At 41.1% G+C, this 11,837-nt stretch overlaps 1 protein-coding gene across 1 annotated transcript; it reads left to right on the plus strand.

The window, feature by feature from the left end:
• Positions 1-7,249: 7,249 nt before the first annotated feature.
• Positions 7,250-9,333, plus strand: MSANTD3 (Myb/SANT DNA binding domain containing 3). Its single transcript, XM_054381878.1, has 2 exons — positions 7,250-7,664; positions 8,924-9,333. The coding sequence occupies exons 1-2, from the start codon at positions 7,250-7,252 to the stop codon at positions 9,331-9,333; spliced, it is 825 nt and encodes a 274-aa protein (XP_054237853.1).
• Positions 9,334-11,837: the final 2,504 nt, after the last annotated feature.

The raw sequence follows: 11,837 nt of genomic DNA on the forward strand, positions 1-11,837 counted from the left end.
AACTAGATAAATCAGGTTGTTTGGGGTTGTTGGTTTGGTTGTGGGTTTTTTCAGGTTAGTTTTTTTGTTGTTGTTTGGTTGCAGTGGTTTTTTCTTTATTCCTGAACACAAGCTGCAGCTTAATCTTCCACTTTAAAAGACTGTCTTTGTTTAGAAACATATTTATTCGTTTTAATAAGTTCATTCTTGACACATGACAGTCAAGTAAGTTCAGCTCCAGAGTTATTTACAAATTTTGCTCAAGAGAAAGAAAAAAAAAAAGTCATGCTTGCTTTAGTCCAACTTTTTTCTACCGCAATTATTTTGTGTTACAATTTTCTGTAAGGAATACTCACATTGCAGTAGAAACGGTTTACTTGCTTCTTTTCCTTAGCTTCAGGGTCCATATTTCATCTTTAGATGATAAGGAAACACTACCAAAACCAGAAAAAGAATGCAAGCTATTGTTTTAGATTCACAAAATCATTTATGTTCTCATTCCACCTATTTAAGGGTCACATATATTCCAGTTTTAATTTGTGTATAAACTTCAGTTACATTCGACCTTTAAACCACCAGGCAAACGATCATACTATTAAGAGCAAAACCACAGCGTGAAACAAATAAACAAAACAGCCCAACACATTTCTCCTCCAAGAGCTTTCCTCAGTTAACGCAAAGCCATCACAGGATTACGCATACTCAGACACAAAAGTAACCAACTATTTCAAGCTTCTCCCTTTTTTTTTCCCGGGACTGAGCATACATGGGCTGGGACAGATGACAGCCAGCAGTCACAGCCCGGCGAGTAGAGCCCACACTACGCCTCTGCAACACCAACACGGCGGGGGCTTGAGAAGGAAAATGCGCACCCACGCGGACCGCAGCGGTGAGGAAGGGGCCGAAGCAGCAAACGCCACGCGAACAGAGGCATCGAGAGAGCGAGATAAGCCCCGGGTCGCCGCGGAGCTGACCCAGCACGCCGCGGGAGGATGGCCTTGCCAACACTTCCAACTCTGCCGGCGAGCGGACGGACACCTGCTCCCAGGAACCGGAGAAACCTCGCAGAGCCGCTGCACCCGAATTAACGCCGGCCCAGGAGCAGGCAGCACCCGGAGAAGCCGAGGGCGCTGGAACCCAGCAGCCACCCATACCCTCAGCTGCCACATCAGCTCCTCTCTACGGCCGCAGCTCTTAGCTCCTCGCAGCCCCTCAGGCCACCGCGGAGGGGAGGGGACGGAGGGTCATACAGCACACGCCCCCCGCCCGCGGCTTGCGCGCGGCTGCCGTTACACTACCAGATGCGGCCGGCGGCAGGGCCCGAGGCGCACCGGGCGGGCAGGAACTACGTCACGCTAAGCGCGGAAGGGTTGCGGGAACTCGGCCGGTAGAGTAGAGACGACAGAGTAGCAAGAAGCCAAAGCTCCGAGCCGGCGGGAGGAGACAGGGTTCGGCGGAGGACCGGAGCGGCACCCCCGGCCCGCCTCCCCTAGCCACCGCTGGGGGCGCTACCGCACAGGCGCGTGGCGCTGTCAAGCACTGTCGGAGGTAAAGCCCGAGGTGGCGTCTTCTGCAGCCGCACGGGGACCGGCGGCAGAGAACGGAGATCTACGCCCTGCTCCGTACCGGGGACGCGGAAAGAAGAAGCGGAGTGCCGTGCCGGTGACGTGCGGCTCCGGAGCTCCGCCTGCGGGCCGGCGTCGGGTGTAGAGGGGCTGCCTGCTTTCTTCCTGGCGGTCGGTGTGTATTTGCACATCGCTCCCCAGAACACACTCCCCGCAACGCACCTGAAGGCTCAGGGTCCCCCGGAACGGTTCTACCCTGAGCGTGTCGGGCACCGCCAGCTGGCCTCCCGTGGGAGAAGCTGGCGCCTCGCCGCCTGTGCTCTGGAGAGGCGGAAATCCAGTGCGGGCTTTGCGGGGAGCTGAGGAGTGGCGGCGACCTGCCGGCGAGGAGGTGAGAGGGAGGCAGGCCCGGCTGCCCAGCGCGGGGGGGAGGAGGAGAAGGGAGGGGAGCCGTCGGCAGCTTTCGACGGCGCTTTGTTACGAGAAGGGAGAAACCGGGGGGCTGCAGGGTGGGGTTGTGCCCGCCGACACCGCAGAGCGCGGTCCCCGCGGGCGCTGGGTGACAGCGTGACCGTTTGCCGTTCCTCTGCCGCGGCAGATGTCCCTGAATCCGCGCCTCAGCCTGCATGCCCGCCCTGGGTGGAGCGGTCTTCTTTGTCGAGCCGGGACCTCCTCTCCTTTCTCGTTCAAGCAGAAGAGGAGCTAGCGAGGAAATAAAAACAAGCTCGAGTTAATGTTTGAGAAGTTCGGGTGCAGGAGAGTCTGGTAGGATTCCTGTTTATGCCTATTTTTGATTAATATCAGACAATCATTCGAAATAACAACCTGCGTCCATTACCTTTCTTTGCACAAACTGGTTTGGATGTCCTCTATAAGTAGCGGGATGACCCGCTTAAAATATATTTGTGTTCGTGTATATGTCAAACGTAATATTATAGTTCTTCTTTAAAAATATGCTTATGTAAGTGTATATATATACATATATAAAAAATTGCCAGGAGAAATTTAGGCAGAGTACTGTGAATTTTCACGAATATATTATTTTGTTAATTTGCCGGATGATCCATGATAACCATTAATTTGTATTAAAACAGGGGAGGGGGCAAAGGTACCCAAAGAGTTTTTTTTTAAATCTGATTCAGTGTAACACGATTTTCATATAGATCTTGTTCATATTTGTAATAGTCACCTAATTACCTAGTGATTTCAAGTCTCAAGGTAGACAGGGTCAGGCCTGGAACACGGATGGAAGCTCTGTGAGGAAAACCTAACATTTGAGGAACAAGGACACTGTTTATTGCTGGTTCTGTCATTCGAATGAAATACAAACCTGTTGTTGTGACTAGTCTGGGTCATTGCATTTCCATGCCTTTCTTTCACCCTCAAACACTGGCTGGAAAGGACAGAGTTATTGATTTTCAATGCTTTTAATTACTGACTACGCTTAAAGCTTCATCTGCAATTTAAGTTGGATAAATATTTTTTTTTCCCAGTCCTTAACTGTTTCTGGTAATAATCCTGTTGGCATTGGTAAATTAATTCCATTTTCATACCATAAGTGACCAGTTTGCTAGCAAACTGTTTTCGTTGGGTTTGGTTAGTGTAACCTTAATATTGGGATTAAGCCTTCCACGATAACTTTCTCTTTGCATTTTCTTGTGTCTAAATAAAAATATTCAAGAGACTAAAAATGATCACACATGCCAACCTGAAGTGATTATTTTTAATGGATTCCTTTGCAACTGGTTGGAGTTTGAATGTATGTTTAGGTGTGTGCAAGCAAAGCAATACATACATACATATTTATGAACATATGTGCACTGCCTCACTTGTATAATTTTATTTCAAGATACTCATGTCTTACAGTCTTTAAAAGAAGAATGCCACACATTTCAAAGTAAAAATTAGTTGTTATTGTAAACCAGTAACAGTTTGTGTGAGAGCACAAGTAATTGGGACAGTTACTTGTTTTAAGGCAAGCAGTGAATTGAGCCATGCCAGGAGAAGATATTTAAGATAGATCACTTCCTTACTGCACGTCTTAGAGCCTGGGCACCTGTAAGAGTGGGAGAAGCTTTCTGTTCTTTGTTTCTTAGAATTTTCTGTGCAACTGTCCTCATGTGCCTACACATTCCCAAATCAACCCTGTTTATTGTAAGAGCAACACACAGAAAACTACTTCCATTTCAGCATTGATTCCTACATGCTGAATTATATCTTGGGCATATGCCCTGGAACAATCTTCTTGAAATGGAAATTGTTTGGGCTTTTCAGAGCCCTTTCTCATATTATGCAGAGGAGCCAGTGGGCTGCCAGAAGTTGAAAAAGAGGGGAATGGTGTTTTGATGAAACTTCCTAGGATTCTAAGTTCTCTGACATCTCAGAGTGTTTTTTGTTCATCTAATTGAAAATGGGCTTTAATATATTGAAGCAAGGAGGTTAAGCAAGTAAGAGGTGGAAAAGAATCCCCAAGAGCTCCTTTCTTCTGTGTTTAGTAAATGTGTTAAATTGCTTTTACCAGTTCTTGAGTTCTTTTATGCATCCTAGATCATAATCCTGGCTCTTTCATAGAAAGGACAGAAGTGCAGTGTGTATTTTGGAAAAAATAGAAAGGACAGAAGTGCAGTGTGTATTTTGGAAAAAATAGTTAGGAATGTGTATTGGGGAAGGGAAGACTAATACATTATATTCTCCTCAGACAAGGACCTACATTTCCCTTCTTAAATGTACAGGATTTGAGCTTATGACTGGGGACCTCAGATGCTACCACAGTAAAAATAATAGTAATAAATGATGGTGCAATGTGAAAGTGATACTTAAGGGTTTGCTGTGGCTCCATCCATAAAAGATGAGCTTTTTTCCTAATACACAGGTTATTAATATATATGAAGTCATATTTGGAAACGTTTTAAATATTTCCTGATATCAGTTGATCTCTGCCAGTCTGGGTAGCTAAGTATTTAGTACTTGGAATCTAGAAGTCCCAGTATCATTGTTTTAACTTTTTGAACTTAGTCTCCAAAATTCTTGAAAATCCATTGTTTGTCTATGTAAAGGGATTTTCTACAGACAAACATGTCATGACTCTTCCTCTGAGATTGCCACACCTTTTCAAAGCTATAAATAAGATTTACATGCATCAATGAAAGTAGAATCAGACATTTCTCATCATACAAGAGTCTCTGATCCATTGTTTTTCAGGGGCATAAGCTACTGGACCTTATGACTTGCTGGTGCGACTGCTTTTCATCCTCTTCCTCAGTGAAATGGAGGCAAAGACAGATTGAAGCATCAATATTTAGTCCCAAGAATTTCATTTCAGCAGCTGCCCAAAGCAGCTGGGTGGTTTGGAATGGTTCAATAAGTATGTAAAGTGAAACTGATGAGTAGATAGAACCTGTTTCATTATAGATCTCTTTATTTTACATATTTTGAGAGTTGTTTCATGTACCAAAGCTACCAGTTTTTAGTATCTTTTGTTAGGATGTCCATTTCTTGACTTTTTGCCTTTTTTTTTCATTTAGTTTTTCATTTAAGCAGCTTCTGAAGCAGATGTTCTCTTCTGTCTATTATATCTAGCCATTATAATGATTGCTATATGATACTTTCAAGTTTGTGTACATTCACTTAGTTTGTTCTGTGGGTTTATAGGTGTTTCAAGAATTCCTGTCACCAACACATGAGGTGACGTAAGTTTTCACAGAGAGTAATAAATAACTTGATATAGTGTGATGGAAAAAAATGCTGGATAAGGGTATCATTCCTTATGCTCAGCCACCCATCTCTCTTCTTCCACATGTTTCTTTTTTTTTCAAAATAAATGAGCTGTTCTGTGAGCAGCAGAACTGGTTTCCTATGCATCTTTCCCTGTCTCCTGAATCCTATCTTCTGAAAAAACTCCAGCACTCCTGTGTCGTCATAACACCAGCACTTGGTAAAAGAGAGGAGAAGTATCCAGCAACCGCTGCCAGCTGTCCAGTCAGCACTTGCCCAATGATTACCCAGTTGAGCAGTTGACAGAAAGTACAAACTGAGTGTATTGTCTTTTTCAGTAGGGGTACAACTAACCAACTGCTATTGACAACATACATCACTTAGACTACTACTTCTTTTTCTGCGCTTTGTTCCAGTTTTGCTATTCTAGAATTTGTTCTTCTGTCTCCTCTATTCTTTGACTACTCTCTATCTTGCTGGGGTTTGCTGTCTTTTCTGAGCTACTTAAGAAAGCTCCTGTTGTTCTGTCAGAGTTAGTTTCTCTTTCTGATATTAGCTTGTCTGTTAACTTTCTCTGTAAATGTAAGTAGCTTCCCTCTCTGAAAGAGGTAACAATTGTAAGTATTAAGACACTTGGAGGAAAGGAATTACGAGGAGGAAGTGCTAGTGCAGTTGAGTTAAGGAAAAAAATACTTAAAAGAGGAAATCTGATAGTGATATCTATTGCATCTTCAAGTAATGTTATGAGGGAAGTAGTGGAAACAATGGGCAAAATACTAGTAAGTTCATTTTGGGAGAGCCCTAGACTGTTCGGAATATGAACCAATTATTATATATGTTTCATCTCTGAGTTTTATGATTAAAACTAGAAAAAATATGAGCTAAGATAGCACTGCTCCCCCTTTTTCTACTTAATTATCCAGAAGTTTCTGCCCAAAATTTAAAGTAATTGGGGCTACACAGTGTTGTGAGAAGGAATGGGGAAGGAAGCGTGGAAAGACAAAAGAAAAAATATATTTTGAAGCACAGTCATTTGTTAATAATTGGAAGATCACTAGTTTACTAATATTTTTAATGGCTAAGAGTTCCTTTTATCAGCTACCCTTTTCCTTTTGACTACTTGAACCCTAGTCTTGAGAAGAGAGGCAGTCGTTAACATCCTCTAAGTACAGTGCAGTAGCCTTACTGAGTGAGGCCAAACTCTTCAGCCTGGTCCCTTGCTTCTGAGAGCAACCAGCAGTGCAAGTGTCAAGCAGAGTGCACACATACAGTCAGGCAAAGGACCTGTACCTTCAGTTAGTTTTCATACTTAATTCATTTTCTTGTAACTTTCACCTCTTTTCAGTGTTGGCAGTGCTAGTCAGGATCCTACTGCCTGCTGGATGTCTGTCAAGGAGGGCTGAACACGGGGAGAAACAAACTAACAGAACTTCTTACTGTCATTTCTTACACGTCTTCCAAATACTATGGAGAGAGGGGAGAAATTAGTTATACATAGTCAGCAAGGGCAGAAGGAGGTCTTCTGTGTACCAAAAGAAAACCAAACCTGCTGCTATCAAGGGTTGGATTTCAGATCTTGTTCCATAGTTCAGGGTTTTGAAAGCTCTCCATGTGTAAAAAAAGTGTCATGAAGCGGAAAACAAGGTATTAAAAACAGTCACTGCTGAAATTCAATATGGACTGTTTTGTATCAAGAAAAATTGTAACAAAGACAAGAAGCTTCTCATTATGGTATATTTCTATAACTGTGTAGCCACTAAAGTGACAATAGAAAATGGCATGTAATTACACTGTATCTTACCTAAATGTTTTATTATGTACCCTAGAAAATTAAGTGTGTTAGGATCAGAAGCTGTGCTTAGGAGTTAGTTGCTGAAACAGTTTCCTGATCCTGAAACCAGTTCTAATTTGTTTGTGTTTTGTTGTTTGTTTTTTTCACTTTCAATATTATTTTCATAGGAATTTGGGGCTTCTTGGAGAATCCATAGAAAATGCAAAACGAAATAATAAAGCCTGCTAAATACTTCTCAGAAGTGGAGAAGAGTGTGCTGCTTGCATTAGTTGAAAAATACAAATACGTGCTTGAGTGTAAAAAAAGCGATGCAAGAACTATTGCTCTGAAACAACGTACCTGGCAAGCTCTAGCTCATGAGTATAATTCACAGCCCAGCGTATCGCTGAGAGACTTCAAACAGTTAAAGAAATGCTGGGAAAATATCAAGGCACGGACAAAAAAGATAATGGCACATGAGAGGCGGGAGAAGGTAAAAAGAAGTATTAGTCCACTTATAAATACTCACATCATAGGGAAAGAGAAGATTGCCAGCATAATGCCTGAGCAAATGTACTTTTTGCAGAGCCCACCAGAAGAAGACTCTGAATATCAGCCTGATGCTTCTAGTCAAGGTATAACTTACTGTAACGATGCAAGGAGTACTGTTTTGTATGTGATTTTGCCAGTGATTCTCTTTCAGCAGTCTAAATCTCTCCACTTAGCTGTGGCTGTTGGTTATAGAAAAGTAATTTCAGAGCTAAGATATTACAAGACCCTAGACCCCCAGGAGTTCAATGGGGGTTTTATTAAATTTTTTTTCATCAGTTTTCAACATACCTGCTACTTTGTGGCAAGTATCACAGGTGCTATCATGCTGGCTTTCCAGAGAACAGTCCCGATGATATTTTGATCCTTTATAAAGTATCATTTTTCTGGGAAAAGATTGTCTGATAATTTAAAAGAAAAAAAAAAAGGAAATTCTCTAGCAGCAAATTGATGCACAATTCTCTGCTGCAAGAATTCCTTATAGGTGTTTCCTCCTTTGTTTTCAAGAACTAAGAAGAGTGCATAGAGTTGTATTTCACACTACAGTCCTGGAAAGTGGCGTTCTGAAAATGTTCAGCAGTACATTCTTCTTTCCTTGGGAAGCCTGCACAGAAGAAATAATACAAAAGCAGAAGGGAGAGTGGCTATAGTGATTTCTTGAAAACTATTATGTCAGGTTCACACATAGGAGACTGTCCAAGCTGAAAAGACAACAGTAACTACATTGTTGGATAACATTATTGTGATGTTTCTTTCATGATTGTATTTACCATAAGTAGTCATCATGATTTGTAAAGAGATCTATTTTGAGGCCCTTACGTGCAGTGGTAACTTCTATTCCATAAGTAGTTTCTCTTATTTCAGAAGAGCTGATAGAACGTTCTCAAAGTTAGAATACTGCAGTTTTTTCCTGAAAATATACACCACTGTGTTTACAACAAGTACAGTAGCAATCAGGAAGAAATAAGTAATCATCCAAGTATGCTCTCAGTCCTTGGTATTCATGTTGATACAGCTCTTCACTTGACACATCTTTCAAAAAATATTACAAGTCTTAAACAGCTGCATTAAGGTTCAGCTCCAGACTCAGTCACCTAAACTTAGATGCCCACTTCTAAATGTCTGTTTGCATAGTATTCTGAGCTCCTCTTCTAGCCATGGAGGTCTATCAAGTGCCCACAGAGGTTCAGTTCAAGACCTTAGTATTCTATAACAAGTGTATTACATATTTTACAGAACCACAATATTTACATATATGCCGCAGTAACGATATTATCACAAATTCATGTCACTTGAGGGAGAAAGAAGAGAATAGTATAATGCTTTTTCCTCTTTTGTTTTGCAGAGCCATTTGTAGTCTCAAATAGAGAACTTTGTGATGAAGAGAAAGAGCTGGTACATTTCCCAGTATGTGAAGGTACATCCCAACCTGAGCCTTCATGTTCCGATGTGAGAATAGCAGCAGATAAGAACTACAGGAGTAAAGCATCTCAGGAAAGTGCTCTGAAAAAGATGCATGAGGAGGAACATCATCAGCAAATGTCAATTTTGCAACTCCAATTAATCCAAATGAATGAAGTTCATGTGGCAAAAATACAGCAAATAGAAAGAGAATGTGAGATGGCTGAAGAAGAACACAGGATAAAAATGGAAGTGCTAAATAAAAAGAAAATGTATTGGGAGAGGAAACTGCAGACCATCACGAAAGAATGGCCTGTATCATCCTTTAACAGACCCTTTCCTAATTCACCTTAGAACATAAAAGGGCAGTGAGTCAGTCTGAGCACATTTATGAGTAACATGCACTGGAAAGAGGGTTTTTTAATGTGAATGTACAGTGACGGTATAGGTGCCTGGCTGATAGTGAATACACCTCGATTTTTAATGTTTAGGGAAACAGTAGTAGAGTCCACCCAGGGGAAAATGGTATTTGTATGTACTTCTGATTTAACTCTCAAACATATACAGGGTTCTCAAATGTGAACATATCATCCCCTCTCAGGATACCCCTAACATCCTTTTGAAAGTTGAGGTACTCCAGGTATTCTTACATTGGGTGTTCTTAAGAAATGAGCTTTAAACATCAGTTTACAGTGTTCATTTTGATTTCTCTCTCTTTGTATTGCCATTCCCAAATGAAGGCAAGGGTTGGAGTTGCTCTCTGCTATTGAAACAAAAGCAGATTGACAGGTAATTGGTTGAATTGTTCTACTGGGGCTTAGGAAAAAAACCTTGCTTCTAATTAATATAGTTCATAACTAGTTCTTCATAGACAATGTGAAAATGAATTAGCAAAAGGACCATTGTACTACCAGAGCCCTTTGCTTATGAAGAACAGTAATATTTTCCAGCTGGCTGACTGACTGAGGGAGTGGTTGTGGACTGGCCCTTTAGTTGTTTGAGCCTTGACCCTTAAGAAGGTGGAAAGAAGGTGACTTCTTCCTCTAAAGCCATTGTGTCCAGGCCCATTTTTTATTTAAGCACAATATCAAAATAAGAGGGTCACCTGCTGCTGCCAGTGCCATGTGCTGTTCCACCTAGCATCATTATGAGGGGAAGAGCTTTTCAATAATTCACAAAGCTGTTACAATATAGTGAACCAGCAAGTCCGTTGACAAATTCTCCTTCCTTTTCCTTATGCAATACTTGATTATGTAGCAGCTAGCTCGTGCATTTCAGCATCTCCCTAGCTAGAAGAAAAGATCAAGACTTGCCCTCTTTTCCTTCACATAGGGTGGGAAGCAGTTCCAGGGAATTGTTCCTGTCTTGGAGCATTGTTCTTTTAGTTCTGTCCTGTGTTATGGTGATGTGTTTCTTGCCTTTGCTGTCAGTGAGGGGTGATTGACATGATTTGTATGAAAGCATTCACCTGAAGGTCCCCAGAGTTTGGGGGTCCAGAACAGTAGATGTTAGGAAAGCACAAATAAAGATAATATTTCCCCAAGCAATTGCTTAGTGCAAGGGTTAAGAAAACATGAAATACAGAACTCTGCAAAGATTCATGAGAATTTCTGATATGTGAAAAGCTGTCTTATGGAAAGATGTACAACTGTTGTTGGAAGCAGTGAGAAAAACTAACAATACTATGAATTTTCATTGAAAAAAATGAGTATACAATTATTCAATAAAGTATTTTCAGGTCATGATTTGTGAGGGCAAATCCATACAATGAACAGCATATTCACATTAGAGTATGTAACAAAACATATATTCTCAGTTAAATCTCTTTCCTGGATGTTTTTTTTTGTGTGTGGAGTGAGTTTTTTTTGGTTTGTTTCAGGGTTTTTGTTGGTTTGGTTTGTTTTTTTGTTGTTGCTGTGTTTGTTTCTTTTAAACTGCTTTCACTGCTAGTGATTCGTCTCTACAAGTACTGCTGTTATCAGCCACAGAGCTCACTGTGGTTAACGTTGTGGTACATGCATTGCTCCTTTCAACGTGCTAACACTAGCAAGTGCAGTGGGAGTGATTTATTACAACTTATTTCATATGATAGAGAAAAAAAAATTACAGAGCTGCTGCAAGGTCAAAAAAATAGGCCAAGTATGAAATCTGAAGACAGATAATTTTGACAGCAAATTCAGTTTTCTTAGAAATTGGCTGTATGAAGGAAACACAGGACTTCGAAAGAAGGATATTATTATGGATGCTTTTTTTCTTTTCTGCTGAATGGAAACACTGCTGGAAGGTATAATAACAGTAGAGGCAAAAGAAAGAAGTAAACAGGAATGAGGACCTTTTTGTTCTGAGGTTGCAGTTTGTGGTCTGGAAGATGAGTCAGTTATTTGAGTGGTTATGACAATTGTTCAGGCACCATCCAGAAAAAAGAATAGAAAAGACATTTGTCTTAACCAATGATGAGATTCCTTCCACACTGCTTCTAAGTGAAAGTAATTTGAGACTATGAAATTGAAACCATTAATGTGTCAAAAGGTGATGAATGGAGACAATTTCAGCACTGTGAAGAGAGCAAGAGGAGAGAGACAACCCAGATCGAGATAGCCCTGTGAGAAGGTATGAAATAATCCAGGGAGAATCTCATGAAATGTGAGCTAAGGGTAGTTTTGACTCTTAAACGTTATACCTTTGCTTGTGAAAGTTTGTTTTGTTTTTATATTGAAAAAAGGATTTTAAATGTGCATGTTTTCAGACTGTGCTAAGTGGGCAATGCCTTGTCTTTTGGTGTATGTTCTTACTCTGAGAACAAAAGTTCTTAGGCTGAATATCAGGCTCTTTTTAATACAGCTTCTATTTAAAAAAGA

Source organism: Indicator indicator, chromosome 6, assembly GCF_027791375.1.
Source record: "Indicator indicator isolate 239-I01 chromosome 6, UM_Iind_1.1, whole genome shotgun sequence".
Classification (NCBI taxonomy): domain Eukaryota; kingdom Metazoa; phylum Chordata; class Aves; order Piciformes; family Indicatoridae; genus Indicator; species Indicator indicator.